Below are 16,520 nucleotides of genomic sequence, written 5' to 3'. Positions count from 1 at the left end.
ACATATCCTGATAATATGAATTACTTAGCTTGTAAATTATACCTACCAAAAAGTTAAACAATTAATCAATTTTAACTGATTTAGCTTTGATTGTAAGGAGTAAAATATCAGTTCGTATGAGCAATGGAGCCAGTTTTTTTAATTAGACTAAAAATTTAGGAACTGAGTTTTATCAGTTACTGATGCGTTTTCTTCATGTTCTTGATTTTCTTTTATCTGTTCCTTGTATAAAACATTAGTTTTTTGTTACTAAAAAATCTTTAAATTTAAAAAAAATTAATATCTGATTTAGTAAATCAAAATTTAGAAACATTAAGAAACAAGGCCTAAAAAAATAGCTCTGGCTTATTAATTACTTTTAAAATACTAAACATAAGGTTAATTCTCCAATTGGTTGCTTATGATACGTTACAAAACCTCGATGCTTATCCATGTAAAACTTTGGTTTTCTTAATTAAGTTAAGCTTCGTAAATGGTTACATGGATATATGGAACTTTTTATTTGCATAGGTAGCATGCAAAATATCTAATAACAAATTACAATAACATTTAGTTTTAAAAATTGTCCTTTAATAAACATAAATTTTTTAAATACAAATAAAATATAATTAGCTTATATTTAGTAGGAAATTTAAATACCAATGACATATTATATTCTTAACATAGATATAATTCTTCCTTCTGCAATTGAAATAAATCCAAACAGTCATGTAATTGTAATGTTGTATTCGTTGATGTTTCTAAAGCACCAGGGATAATCGGTGCTTGAACACATATCGAATTTAATATTGGTATTCTATGAGTTGCCCAAAAATTAGACTTTACTATAAAAACCAATGATCCTACACACATGAGTAAAATTAATAAAACTATTAAAATAACTATATTAAGCTGTGATGATGTTTGATTTAAACCAGGAAAATATCTTTGAGCCCTATAAAGAATTAAAATTGGTAAAAAAAAACCAGGAATCTTTATAAATCTTACTCAACAATATAATTACATGTATATATGTTTTCAGACCATTCTTTTCCATTGCAGATTATCGTTTTAGATTTACTCATATCCGGAATAAATCCCATTCCAGATGGGCAAGAATATGTAACATGACTTATATTGTGAAAAGTTACATATGCAAACCCAGTTAATGGATTTTGAATGCATCCAACTGGCCAATATTCTGCTAAAAGACCACGACGAGGATGAATAGATCGACCACTGGTTTGAATTTGAATCTGTAGTTAAATATAATCATTCTATAGAAATAATCAAATAGTAGTAGAATGGGATAAAATGTATTGTCATCCCTATCTAAAAAAATATAAATACATAAATCAATAAGTACTAAAATTTAATGGAGGAGAAAACATCAGTCAGGGAACTCCGAAAAAAAAAATGAAATAGACTACCTTTTTGTGCTTGACAGAACTGCATAAAAAAATGTTCTCCTATTGATTAAGTATAATTACCCATTTCAACAAATAATTAGTTTTTTAAATAGAATGTTTAACCTTCAAACAATTATCCTTTCATTGAAATAAAATATGTATATATAATATATTTTCAATTAAACTCAATTTGAAATACATATATTAAATTGCCAAGGAGACAAACTTAAAATGAGCTAGTCAATTCATCTGCCAAAGGGATGTAAGCTTCAAAAACTTCATCCTAGGGTTGAAGGCTCCAAGAAATTTCTCAAAGCCTAAGAGAGGTATGTGTCCACCGGATACTCATTTTTCTTCGCTTTGAGCTGTCTGTAAAACTAAAATAGCCGTACACGGCAGTCAATATCGAAATAACCCTGGAGTCCTGGTGAGGAGAAGAATGGAGATACTTGATCAGGAGTAGAAAGCTTCGAATATGGATCTTGCCATAATTTTCATCAATCTATTTTGCGATGTAAAACAAAAACGGCTTAGGTTGTGTCAAGAGGATTTGCTTTTAAAAATTTTCATCTTAAATTTTCCTCAATGAGAATAGGGAAATTTCAAAATAGGAATTTAACACCATAATTTCACTAAAATGAAGCCTTGTATTTATTCAAACACCATTGTAAGTAGATTTGTAAAATTATAGTTTTGTTATTGACCCTTAACTTGGGCATCCCTGTACCTTGGGAGTTAGTTACACTTACATTTGATTATATATATGAACCAACTCGTTTTTTTTTGTCAAAAAAAAAAACCAAACTAATCAAGGATATTGTAATATCTATTTACATCATGGATTATCCACGAAATAAAGACTTATATATCAGCCATTTTTCCCAGCGGCTTCCTTATCCACATAATCTAAAAGAACTTAAACCAAAATGAAAAAGTTCATAATACATTGATTTCAAAAAGATTTAATAACTTTGTATAATCGACTAATCATAATTGATATACTAAAATAACAAATACAGGTGGGAAGTGAAGTTCATTTTTCTTATATACATAACAATGGTTATACTAACAAAAATGATGAATCATTAACAAGGATGGTTTATTTCGGAAGGGTTTGAAACTAGTTCTTTCTTCCATTCGTTAGGATCCGAAATCCTCACTTCATTATTATCCAAGGAGGAAAAGTTTATGACTTATCCTCCTAGAACCCCATTGTTCGTTTATCGCTCTTGAAGTGAAAGTAGTTGAGTCTGAGATCTAGAGTCATTATACGATGTGATTGAGTCCACCGACTGGCTGGTGTCGACGCTGGCAAATATAAAGGAGTCTTTCAAAATAGAGTTTATTATAACCTAAGTCCTGAGGATGCTCAATATGGGAAAAGTCAACTTCCATCCTGTCCTGATGGTTCTTGGAAAATTAGTATCTAGAGTACTAAATTATTTTGATTCTTTTAATAATCATGGATTTAGTCTTGAAAAACAATAGAAGTCTACGGTTAGTTAATCAGATTTGGGAAAGAAGGAGGAAGATATATGTCTTTTATTTTTATTACTTCTTCAATATGTATTTTTATTATCTACTTGTACAATTTTATCTACTCGGGTCTAACGTGGTAGTGATAAATTATAATTAGGGATTCGCAATATGTAGAGAAAAATAACCGTTTTTAGATTAGAAAAGTAAAACTATTGTTATTTTACTTTTGTTCATTATTTAACAGGTAATCGTGGTGTTAATATATATCTTTCTGTATTTAACATTTAACCTTTGTTGTATTTATATAAAAAATACATTATTAAATTTAAAAATATATTAGACTGTTTTACTTGAAATTTTTTTTTAATATTGAGCTCTCATTGACATAAAAGATTCATTATGATTAAATATTATCACTAAAAACGACATTGAAGTTTTAAATATTGACTTTTTTTCAATAATTATATCTTCTTCTCCAGATATCTTACAAACGCAGTCAGATATTATTTATTTTATTTTAGATTTTTTTTTTTATATGAATAAACTATATTTAAAAATATTTTTTTTATTTTCTGAAATTATTATCTTCGATTGAAAAGGGAATATGAGTGAAAATAAACTTTTTAAACTCACGACACACATTATCTTTCTTTATTATTTTAATTTAAAGAAAAACATTTAATTAAATTAGTCTTGTGATTATTGAAAAAAATTATAATATGTATTTTTTCCAAGACTTGATGTACTTCTTTTTTTATTGGAGACCTCTTTAGTTGGTGCAGAACCATTTCTTTTCTAAATATTTGATGAATGGTTAATCCTGACATTACATGTTTTCCCTTGGACCGGGTGAATGATAACTTGGGACTTGGAATCTAAACTCTCACGGAAACTCCAAATAATTAGTAGTTGGAGAGTGTTTTTCAAGGTAAAAAACTTACATCCCTGAGACTGGCCTCATGTGAAATCACAGATAACCGGCTTAAAGTGTCCAAAGAAAACAGTAAATTTTACGAGGGACATCTTCAAAGTTGGCTATATGCCAGAGTTCATCAGCACTGGTCTAGTAACTTTGATCCTTCAAAGAATAAAGATAGAGAAGATAATATAAACTATCGCCTTATATCACTAGTAAATACCTCTTATAAGATACTTACTGGTATATTAAACTAAATTATTACTAATGTGCTTCCAAACATCATAGCCACGGAGCAGAAATGTTTTATGAATTCCAGGTTCCTGGGAGATATTCTGCACTCTACCATAGCACAATGTTTATCCAAAAAAAATTTTTTTGTAGATTTCGTTGACTTTGAAATGGCTTTTGATACACTATTTCACAAATTTATGATAAAGCAATTACTTAAAATTAGATTTCAGACACATTCGTGGAGATGACATCTGAAGTTCTCCATGGCTCTATATTGAAAATGGACATAACAGGGCAGAACTCTAAATTTTGGATCCAATAAGGAGTAAGATAAGGAGAGATTCCTTCCCAACCCCGTTTATTATTACTATCAACCAATTTTATGAGGACTTCACAGCTGATATAAATATCAAAGGTTTCATGACTAGTAATAAACACAAGAAAAACAAAATTATATCAAATTACGAGGATTACTAAAGGGAGTAGTTTTCTGGGAATAGAGGTGTCCTGCAATCCCCTTGAATCTGAAAAAAAAAAATAATATAGAAAAAGTAATGAATACGTTGGAGCTAAGTACGAAAAAATATGAAGTGTTCCCCCCCCCTTCCACCTCTATCTAAGACAGGGATTTAGGGTAATTGAACATTAAAAAACATACAGTTAACTCTTAATTTTTATAGACTAAAAATACTTCTTACAAGCAGAGATTTCTTTCCCGCTAGGATAAAAATCAAATTTTCTATTAATATAGTTTATCAATTCAACGAAAGAATATTTGTGGGGCTTCTTCGAGTCCTCCCCGCCGGTATGAAGTCTTTTAAGCCTACTTCCCCCTGTCAGAAGAATTGACTAGCTGAAGTTTCGTCCCCCTACTTGGCAAAATCATATTTATTCCTTAGTCTTAAGTTGAGATTTAATGGTTAATTTGTGCCAAGGAGGAGAAACACAGGATTGAAAATACCGGCCCATGATGATCTTATGTCTCGCCTATACGGTCCCCATTGTTTGATCACTGAAAAGAGTTCCGTTGGTTTCATAAATATTTTAAACAATAAGTTTTATTCTGTAACTTCTAAGAGTTTTCTGTAATTGTTTTAGGCCATAAATGTTCACAGTTGAGGAGTCTTTTGATCCAGGATAAGTTTAATGTTTACCACTTAGACTTTATCTGTAGAGATCCAAGTTAACAACCGTTTGTAGGAGTTTGCACTGAAAATCCTCGAAAGCTTCCACACTAGATCATTCCTAATCTTATTATACTCCACCACAGAGTTTGGCCAAGAATGGAACGTACCTCATTGGATAAAATACTTTTTCAAGGACATTAATGTTTCATCCTAAAAGTGATTCGTATCGAGAGAGGGGTGTCATCCTATAAATCATATATTTCTTTGGAGCATATTCTTTATTTACTTTTCGTTCCAGGTTCAAGATTGATCAAAACAACTTCAATTCCAAGTAAAAAGCTCGAAGAATGAAAGTAAAGTTACTAAGGTTGGTCTCAGGAATAATTTACAGTAAGACAAAATTTACGTCTTCCAAAAACCAACAGGGAAGCAATGCCTTAAAATTTCTTTTTACTTACGAGATAATGTGTCAAACGATTTTTCGAAATCGACCACAAGTACTGTGTTTCTTGCTTCAGTGCACACAATAATCCATTGCGTCCTGAAGCAACAGAGGAATTTCCTTCAGAATCTTAGACTTCATGAAACCTTTCTATGTAGGGGATATGATATGAGGTAGGATCCTAACTACTCTCTGATTAAGTATGCCCGTAAGAACAGATGTGTTAAGTAAAGAAATTAGAAGATAATTTTTAATATCATCCCTACTAAGGTCTATTAATAGGTGAGTCAAAGTTTTCGAATATAATTTCATTTCTAGAGTTAATATAGTATTGTTTTTCATTTTTAGGAACCCTGTTATAGGGGAAAAGTCACATCCACCCTTCCTTATATATATATTATTTATTTAATCGTCATTCGTTGCAAGTCAATATCAATGGTATACATTAATAAAGAAAGTATTACAAATAAAATAATAATTATTATGAACAATAAAATCTTTTAAGATAGTTGAGGTAAATAGAAACTACATTAGAAATAATAAAAGAGTATACCATGAGCATTGTACATAGATGCATTTAATAAATTCGGGGCTGTGTTGAATTATAAAATTGTTCCGATGGATTAATTTTTACATTAAACTGATATTATTGATATATGTGAGTAGGTGTTATGGAACGGAAAAAAAGTCCAACATCAACATTAACAATACTTTCCTTGACCCTTTGTCGTCGAACCTCCTCATTAAAGTAATACTCCGCTAAATAAAACTTTCAAAGCCGATATGAAGGCCTCCCCCTTCACATTGAACAGTGTAAACTATGTTCAAAACACGTTTAATTAAAAAGTCAATTTTAAACTGCTCTGTATGTTGACTGGAGGTAGTGATCATCCAGTTTAGTATGCACAAATCAACCCCATATTCTTCTTTAAATTCTTTTTGTAGGTTGGTAATTACTCTGAGGATGTTGTACCATCATAGAAGAGATGCCGGCTCGTTTCTTACAAAAAAAAATTCAAAAAATCTGCTTATTGGTTCGATTTGTTCGTGAAAAAGCTCAAAGTCTCCATCCTATAGCGAAACAAATTTTGTTTGAAATTTAAAAAAGGGTTCCGCATGATCATCCGTGGATTATGGTATATTTAAGTATTCTCGAAGGCATAATTTTTTTGGTAAGTAGTCGCGACATCCATATAGTCTTGTGTAAGAAATGAAATATTCCTCATAAACTTTTATTTCATCATCAGTAAATTAACTTAAGGGATGAAAGTTTTTCTAATCATAGTTATCTTATTTTCATAATAAATAATTTTCTTCAGTTTTAAGACCACTTCAGATCTTTTTTCATCGATTTTTGGCATTGGCTTTATTATTTGACCCGTTATATCCAAGTGGGTCACTATTAATTAAAGATAGTTGTACTTGTTGTATAATCCAAAGAATGAAGTCGTCACTTCGTTTGTGTACATTTCTAATTTATGCTCAAACCCCTCAAGTTCATATGATTGGTTGAGTTTATTTATAGAATCAATAAATCAAGTACTAGAATAAATAAACTGGGAGCAATTGGATTTCCTTGTCGACATATTTTGTCTATATAAAAGCTATTTCTCTTATCCGTATTCAGTATTTGCAGATTAGATAAGCTTACCACCACTATTCTTATTAACTTAACAGCAAAGCTGTATCTTTGAACGTGTATATTATATGTTCGTGGGATAAGCTGTTGAATGCCTTCTTGAAATCTATTGACATAAATATCCTTTTTTCCATTTCAGATTTGGCGTCCATCACCTCCCAAACCAAATCCCATATTTGTTTTCCAGGAACAAACTAATTTTGAGAATTGTTGATAATTGATAGTAAAGTTATCAGCAATCTTCTGCCATAAATTCAACTAAATATCTTGTAAGAAGTGTCCAGCAGGGTCAGAATCATAAGATTTTCATCGCTTGGACCTGTGATAGTGATTATTTTTCTCATGAATCTTTTTACCATGGTCTATAGTGGACTGGTATATTTTTTAAATTTATTTTTGAATATTTATTTGAAAATCTCTCTTTTAATGTCGTTTTAAATATATTATCTTGTTTTTTTAATAACGCATTGACACACTTTATTGGGAAATTGAAAGCTGTGGGAAAATGGTTACTAAAGCTGGTGCTCATATTTATTTTCATGATAGAATGGAAATATACAAGGGAGTTGAGGTAAAGGTAAATCTAAAAAAAAGAGGTTAAGGTAAGATCAAATGAACACATTTTTTGTATAATGCATATTTGACTAGGTTCTTTTAAAAAATGACTTACAAAATACTCGCTTATAACTCCTAAATAATAACTTTCATCAGTTCTCCTATCAAAAAATATTCATATGTCGATAAAATTGGATATAATTAAGTATTTAATTTGTGACCAATGGACTCATGCAGAAAAAAAATTATGAGTATTCCATATGTTTAGAATTCCGTTTATATATCTAATCTTTTTAAATTTTTACTATGACTAAAAATAATTTTTATTATTTCTTAGAAAAAATCAGACAACTTCTCTTAGTTATTTAAGCAAAACTTTAAAACTAAAACATGTAACTAAATAATATTTTATATTAATTTCAATAATATTTTCGAAATTTTGGAGTAAAATTGCTTGTTTTATGAATTCACTCAATATAAATTTCAATTTTGAAAAAAAAAAAAAAATTGACACACTCCATAATATCAGTCAATGATTTTTTCATATATTACACTCGACAAATGTTGGAATAGTCAGTGTAGTCAAGGACGGGTGCAACAGTAAAAAAATATCGAATTTGAGACGAGGCAGGTCCCAAAATCTATCATGGGTGTTTACGTAAACTTATTTTTAATATTTCTTTCTAAAAATGTTGCAAATTCAAATATCAATTATTTTCCCTTTCAAAATGAAGAAGTTCACTTCTTCAAATGTTTTCTGTTTAGGGAGAGAAAATGCCGCGTAAGTAATTTTCGTATATATTCAAAAATTAATTTATCATGGCATTTTTACTCCTAAAAGCAAGGTACATTTTACATCATAGAACTTCTTCATTTTGAAAGGGAAATAGTTTATATTTGAAGTTTAAAGTACACAACGTTCTTAGAAATAAATTTCGTTTACACCCAAGATAGATGTAGTAACCCAATGTCAGAACAAGGTTAGGAAACAAGAAAATAGCTTTGCAAGCACAGCAGATTTATTAAATAAATCTCTCTCTCTTTTTTTTTCTGGTGACGTCATTGCGTGAGTCTTGGTTAATGATACTACATAAATTTAAAATTTAAATAAATGATGTCATTCTTATCGAAGTGGTTTCTCTATATTTCTTAAGCGATATTTTACTAAATATAAGGCCAAAAGTAAGTTTTTAAATTTAATAAATTATCAAACAATAAGGATCAAAATGATGAGCACAAATTCTGGCTATATCAGAATTGAATTTGTCTTTCCTTCGAAAGCCAAAATCCAAGCCTTACTTCTTGCAATGTCATTCGGGAATTTGTGGTATTGTGAAATGCCTATTGTTTTTTTTTAATAGCCACTGCACGGACTCTTTTAGTTTTATTTACCTAATTAAATTTAATATATGAAAAATCATAAATATTATAACATATTATTTTTTAACATGTATCACGTATATTTCTTAATAATTTATGAAATTTAAAAATTTACTTTTTGGATTGGATTTCGTAAAATATCACTTAAGAAATAACGAGAAACCACAATTTTCATTTTATTTAGTATTAATAACCAAGACTCGTCCCAATGACGTCAAACAAATAGTAAGAGAGAAATTTATTATATAAATCTGCTGTGCTTGCCCATCCAATTTCTTGTTGCCTAAACTTGTTCTAGTAACCCACTGTTAGAAAATTTAAAAAAATTAAACTTATTATTATGTTCTATTTTTATGTTTCAATGTATTATAGTAGATTTAAATACCTCTCTAGGGCTCTGTTCTATCTAAAAAAGATGCTTGATGTAAATTGTAATAATAATGAAAAATAAACAACGCTAAAATTTTTAAGGACTTGTTACCTGCCCCTTATGTTATTAACGTTATAATATCTCATATTTCTCCTCAATGAGTTAGTTCGGAACTTTGATAAAATTATATCAACTGAGAGCTACATGATTAATAGTCAAAAAAAAAAAACATTGAAAAACAGACTGGATTATTAGAGAAATAATGATTCTCAAGAAATTACAGTTTATCAAATATTTTGAAGAAAAGTTAACAAAATTTATTGATTTTTGCAGTATCTCCATATTAAAATTGCTACTTACACCTCCTCTATCTGACCAAAAAGATGATTTTTTTTAAAGAATACAGATATTAATGGTTCTTCGTTTAATAAATTTAATATTTTGATTATTTCAAATTATTGTGGTTATATCTCTTAATCTATACAACGACAATCGTAGGTAAAATTTTACATGAAAGCTGTATTTTTCCCCCTTTTTATAAGAATAATTAAAGTTTTGAATTTTATCTATGCATTTCGTTGTGTGAACTCCCCCTTTACCTTTGTTAAGGGAAGAAAGGTTGCAATATCCTTCTCAATCTAAGTTGTTAAGATATTATTTATTAAATATATAATAGAACATAGCATTGATAAAATCTATTAGTACAAAATTGACTCCAGAACCTTTCAGTACTATTAAATGTATATTATAAAAGTTTAATTATCGGGGATTAAAAAGTATAATCAATAAAATAATATTTAAAAAGTGGTAATCTTACATTAAATACATGTGATTGGGATAGCATGGTAATATCTGATTCCAACTCTCCGCATAATTTATGAAGCATTCTACCTCTTTCGTACACCAAGACGTAATCAATACACTCCCCATTGGTATTTTTTCGGAAATTTACGTCCAAAAATCTGAGAAAAATCCGCTGACCAGGTTCAGCCTGAAGAGTTACGTTGCAACTTTGCCCTCCTGTGTAATATTTTGGATACTTTACTGAACTTATAAATCCAGTCTTTTTAACTTTAACTTCTAAAAGGCTATTGGTGCATAAAATTTCTTGCACTTTGCTAGTACAACGATAATGGATTTCAGTTAATCCTGATTGATGCCAACTTAATGAGTCAGGGTGGTCCAATATAAGGTTGAACTGACATTGTTTACCATTTCCAAACCCTGAGCATCGACGATTAAGTACTTTCCTAAGATCAATTTTTTTATTTATTAATGCAATATTTCGATAAAACCGAGATTTAAAACAATTGATATTTGGAATAAATGTTGAGTTTTCAATAATTATAACTTCAGTAGGTGTAGGACATTTCAGAATGATTTCCTTATTTGAGCAGTCATAAGTATGGTATATTCGATGTTTTAGGAGTCCACGTTCTGTGAAAAGAAATAAAATATAACTTTGTATATAAACAGTTTAATAAAAAAACTAAAAAAATAAGATATTACAGGCCCATGCATCCCAAAAGTTGTACTTTTTAAATATGAATGCGTATACAAATAATTTAGATTCTAAAGTAGTACCTATTTTTGGTGGCAAAGATTTTCGGATGAACTATTTCTTTTTTTTGTTTTTGTAGAAAAGTTAAAAATCATAAATATCAACTTAAGTATACTCAAAAATATCTACATTTTCAGGATAAACTATCTTTTTAAAAGTTTCCGCCTAAGTGTTCGCAAAAAAACTCCCGAAAAAGCAGTAATTACGTTTTTAACGTCAGGCATAAATGTCAATACATATCACAAATAACTTAACCCCGTTAAAGAATTAAACCATCATTGAAAGTTATTTCTAATACATGTGTCTATACCATGAAATTTTATAGACATGGAAGACTCACACTCTTTTCTTTCGTTTTTTTCCTTCCACCTTGTTTGCTAATATTTATACTTTGATTCGATTATGTGAATCTTCTCTCTAATGTTAATACAACTTTGTTTTTGTTCATCATTAGTAATTACTCATTACCTTCCCATATTTATCATCTCATACAGATAAATATCTAATATAATTAGGGGGATTAATTGTTAATTTTGAGGAGTTCAAATACTCCTTGACATCAGCTTCTCTCATTATAATAAGGATCCTATTATTGAAATGAAGATCATACTTCTAAATTTGAATCCATGTTTCTGGTGTTTTTTAAAATCATGCCAGCTTGTTGTTGTGTATCCAGTAGTCAGACTGGATATAAAAACCCCTAAGGATCCTCCCGTTTCTCTTCACTCCTTCCCACCAGATTAATTCTTAAAGAGTGCATGGCTAAGAGCCATACTTAGGAAACTACCGAAACTTCTGCACCTTCTAAGTATTCAAGAGTTTGTTTCCTCTATGTTCAAGATAAGGATTTTGTTACAGTGAGTCAAGATGATCGTCAGAAGAAACAGTTGTCGTATATGGATCCTAAAGTCTGGAACCGTTATTTAAAACCGTCTGCTCTTCCAAGAATTTTACCTAATCTTCTAAAATACTTATATACGGAAAAACGTGAGAAGATAACAACGAAAGCTTAATCATCATTAAGTTTTTGTGCTGAAAATTTATACCTTATCCAGGTGGAAAAAAATTTATTGAAAATGGACTTCCAGGAAATATATGTTCTAAGAGAACAGAGGACTGAATTCAACTTTACTCCTTGGAAGGTTCATTTAAAGTATGCCTTGAAATAAAATACACTGGAATTAATAAAATGGATCTTACATTTTCAATTTTTAACAAAAATATCAGAGTGAATCCTAAAATGATTCAGGATATAATGATCAAAAAAAGATTACTTCCATAAATAAACTACAAAATATAATGGCCTATATGAAATCTCTAGGCTCTCCATCAAGAAAGAGAAACAATTTTGGCCGGCTTTTTAAAACGTACTAAGAGTGACAGGGAAAATGTACTTTTTCTTGAAATACTTATTAAAGTACACTGATAGTATAGATTAGAAGTACATTAACTAATATTTATTTGTAATTTTAACCTTGGCTTACTAGATGTTCTCTTTCCTTATTTTGCAATACATAATTTTGTGTAGCTCTCACGTTATCCTTTTAATGCTCCCAGTATTCCATGCTGCACTGTTTTCTAACCCTTTCTTCTCTATTTCTGCACATATCTCTCAGAAGGAAATTGAACGAGTTCTGTAAATGGACGTCTGTTGGCCGTATCTACATGCTTCCATTCTGTATGGCATTTTTTAAGTGTTTCCGTCTAACCCTTTTCTAAGTCTTTAAACAATTTTGGTAGACATTTGCACAGTACTGTTTGCATTGAAATTTTAACAGATTTCAGAAAGTCTTAAATACTGCTGTTATGAGGTTTTTATGCAGGTATATTCTACATGCATGAACAAGAAGATTGTTGAGGTAAGACTTCTCTTTGAGATAATTGAAATATGGAAGGCAGTCATGTACAGCTTTAGACTGGTAACCAAGTCAGGTGAATCGATTTTCTTTGTAGAGGCTGGAAGACTTGTGAACTCTTTTCTCCTCTAAAAGTCGATATAAATCATTAAAAAACTATACTGTTTTCAAATCAAGTATATTGAATATTCTATGCTAATTATTCGAAAATTTGGTAGAATATTTTTATGGCAGCTATTAATTATATTTTTTACCTGATAATAAAACTCATGATTACATTTTTCATTGGTAAAGATCATATTAAATATTTACATACATGAAGTACTAAATGGCTTACCTAGAGTTGAATTAAATACAGATGTTGAACCATAATTTGCTATTGTTATCCTTTCCATCAACGGATTAATTTCATTTTCCATGCAGAAAGTGTAAAAAACTATGTATGGGAGTAGTAACCAAATAATGTAACATTTAAACATTTGGACTCCAATGTTGACCAAAACTAAAAAGAAAAAAAGAGTTTTTATAATATTTCAATTTGTTAATTTAATCACAAACAATACATTCATATACTTTAGTATACCCCTAAACTTCTTTACACATAAATGACTTGATACGAAGTCAACATTGATAATATATTCTTCTCTAAGAGGGAATGGGTATAGAACTCAATCACATTGATTTGAGGAGAAGAATTTCTCCCGAGCTAGTAGTCCACTGAAATACGCGATGACATTGATTTACTTAGTGAATCTCATTGAAAAAAACTTTCATATTTCTTTATTATAGATCTATTAACATTGAGATCTCTTAAATTTCTTCACTTAAAGTCGCTAATATGATATGTTATACAATTTGTAATCAAAAAATAATGGCTAACACTTTAGCCATAGCAGTAAATTACTATTAAATTGATAAGTTAAAGTATTATAACGTATTTTTGTGATACTAATTTAAAGAAGTATTGGTAAAATTAAAAAAAACAAAAAACTAAAAAATCGATTAACTATTACAAAAAATATAAATTAGACAATTTTGATGGAATATGCAAAGAAAAACAAACAAATCAAGGATGATAAATGATACGAAATAGAAGTTATAAAATATTACAAATGGATTCAACAAATTATTAGCGACAAATGTAAACTATATATATACAAAATATAATGAGCATTTTTACTCAGAAATAAATATACTAATTACTTGGTGAAGCTTTTATGTCTATTCTTAAAAAAAAAAAATCTCATGTATGAGTGTGTAAAAAAGGCAATTTTACAGAAATATAGTATCTCACATTCAGGCAGAATTTAAAAAAATTCTCATATACCGTGCAATTCATTGAGATTATACCCTGGGGAAGTTATAGCTGAAGTTGAGCGTCTCTTTAGAAGGAATACATCCATGATTTGCGTCATCATTTACTAAGGGAGGCCGTCATCAGAAATGTACCTTAAGACCAGCAAGGTTACTCAGAGCACAGTCCTAATCAATTGAAGAATTGAAGGAAATGTGTGTTGCAACAAAAGAACTGATAAATTAACATATTTCTATTGTTGAAGACTGGCCTGCTTCGCCTCCTATCAATCATGTTTTCAAAAAACCTCTTCATAGCACGTCCAAATTTACTAAATCTAAGGAGAAAAAAGATATCCACTATTATCATTCTAAATTTGTAATGAATGCAATGTTCAGCAGCTAGCTGGCATTTTTTTTTACTTGTTTTAAAAAACTAAATTGCCCTCGGTTGTACGGGACCAAGTTTGTAAATAAACCATCAAACTTCTTTTTCATGAAAGAAAATTCAAATTTGATTACTTTCTGGTAGATACAGGAGCGCAATTGTAAGTAATTCTATTTCAAAAATGTAAAAGTCTTGCTCAAGAAAAACTCTCCCCTATTATTGGATATGGAGGAGCCCTGGTTTATGTTATTGGTACAACAACTTTAACTCTCAATCTAGAAAATCTAGTAGATTCCAATATTGTGGTACAATGTGGTCGTCCAGTTTTGGGTGCAGATTTTTTATTATGTAATTTCAGATTTAGAATTTATATTTCCAATAAAAAGTTATTCCAAGAAGAGCCGTGCTTCATTTCAGAACTATCGAAGACAAAAGAAATCAAATCGAAATATAATGGTGTCTTTGATTATAAAAGTTTCATTGAAACTTATCCAGCTTACGGAGTTGAATACCATATCGAAAAGAAAGGTCTTCCTTGCTTTCCGAAATCATGCAAGTTAGATGGCAAGAAGTTAAATATTGTACGATTTTTTCGGATTCCATGAAACGTTACAGAGGGTTACACTATTTTATCCTTGCTGCCATTTGCAAGCAGACGTTGGAAACTTCACTAAAGAGTGTTTAGCATGTCAGAAAACCAAACCTTTCAGGACATCAAAACCAATGTCATCTTTCGATTCTCCATCTGAAAGACTTTTATTTATTCATGTAGACATAATTGGTCCATTGCCACTAATTATGGGACAACACTATGCCCTCACTATGATGGATCATTTCACAAGGTGGCCAGAAGTGATACCTATTCGAGATATAACCTCCAAGATAGTAGTCAATAATTTTTTGAGTGGTTGGATTTTGAGGTTTGGCGTTCCAGAAACCATTGTGTCTGACCAAGGAATACAGTTCACAAGTTCATTATGGATGGGGGTTTGTAGGACATTAGGGATGGCAAGAAAGAACACAACCTCGTATAATCCAGACCAACGGACTCATAGAACGTTTCCACAGATCATTTAAAACCAGGCTAGTAGCACGAATGCTGGAAGAAAACGAAGACTGGATCAATGCACTACCTATAGTTTTATGGAGATTGAGGAACTCACTATCAATAGACCCAGGTTATAAATATTCACCTTTTCAATTACCCACCTGCCACTCAGGATCCATGTCCTTTAATTTCTTTAATGCGTCTACCTATATTTCTCGTAACCTCGAAGTCAAAAGTTTTTATAAAATAATGGAGAATATAACACACGTTCCTCCGAGACAATTAATAAAGGAGCCAATAACAAACAATTAAAGAAAACGAATTCGTTTTTGTTAAAAACAAACCCCTAAAAGAGTATATTTCTCCAACTTTCTTGGACCAGTTTAAGGTGATTGAGAGGGACGATCGTTACTATGAATTGGACTTTAAATCAAGAAGTGACAATGTCATGATGGATAGACTTCTACCTGCACTTGGAGTTCCAAGTATCCTTCCAGCATCTCGAACTATAAGATGCACAAGATCTACAACTGGAAAATAATCTATTTGTTTATTTATAAATGTTTTTATGATGCATTTTATTGTGCGTTACTACCTAGACTATCTCTTTACTCACTTTGTCGTCGACGGGAGTATCGTAGGAGTTCGAATTGTTTAGATGATATTAATTATTCGTCATAGTACCTTGTATTCTTTTTTCTTTTTTTTTTTTTTTTTTTTGTACTTTTGCCTTTTTATTTTCGTATAAAGGAATGATCATTTTTACTCTGTTAAAATAAAGACATTTAAATCTTAACATATGCATTATAAATTGTCTAGATAAGATTTAGTTTGTTAAAAAATT

At 30.0% G+C, this 16,520-nt stretch overlaps 1 protein-coding gene and 1 long non-coding RNA gene across 7 annotated transcripts in view; one reads left to right on the top strand and one right to left on the bottom strand.

Moving 5' to 3' along the window:
* Positions 1-548: 548 nt before the first annotated feature.
* LOC121126625 (uncharacterized) overlaps positions 549-16,520 on the bottom strand; it is a 56,494-nt gene continuing 40,522 nt past the window's right edge. For 4 of the 6 annotated variants that reach the window (XM_040721927.2, XM_040721926.2, XM_071892055.1 and 1 more), the window contains 4 exons: positions 13,285-13,449; positions 10,348-10,967; positions 988-1,235; positions 549-934 (listed from right to left, as the gene is read on the bottom strand). In XM_040721927.2, the coding sequence (XP_040577861.1) occupies positions 658-934; positions 988-1,235; positions 10,348-10,967; positions 13,285-13,426 (1,287 nt within the window). In that variant the 5' untranslated portion in view covers positions 13,427-13,449 and the 3' untranslated portion in view covers positions 549-657. Of the gene's footprint in view, positions 935-987; positions 1,236-10,347; positions 10,968-13,284; positions 13,450-14,274; positions 16,278-16,520 lie in introns of those variants that run through there. The other 2 variants (XM_040721924.2, XM_040721928.2) reach the window with 2 other exon arrangements.
* On the top strand, positions 4,241-6,094 carry LOC121126627 (uncharacterized). Its single transcript, XR_005867024.2, has 3 exons — positions 4,241-5,511; positions 5,570-5,868; positions 5,935-6,094. It is a non-coding gene; the product is annotated as an uncharacterized lncRNA (long non-coding RNA).

Source organism: Lepeophtheirus salmonis, chromosome 12, assembly GCF_016086655.4.
Source record: "Lepeophtheirus salmonis chromosome 12, UVic_Lsal_1.4, whole genome shotgun sequence".
Taxonomy (NCBI): Eukaryota; Metazoa; Arthropoda; class Copepoda; order Siphonostomatoida; family Caligidae; genus Lepeophtheirus; species Lepeophtheirus salmonis.
The sequence above is the reverse complement of the archived record's forward strand: the minus strand, read 5'-3'. Positions and strand labels throughout refer to the sequence as shown.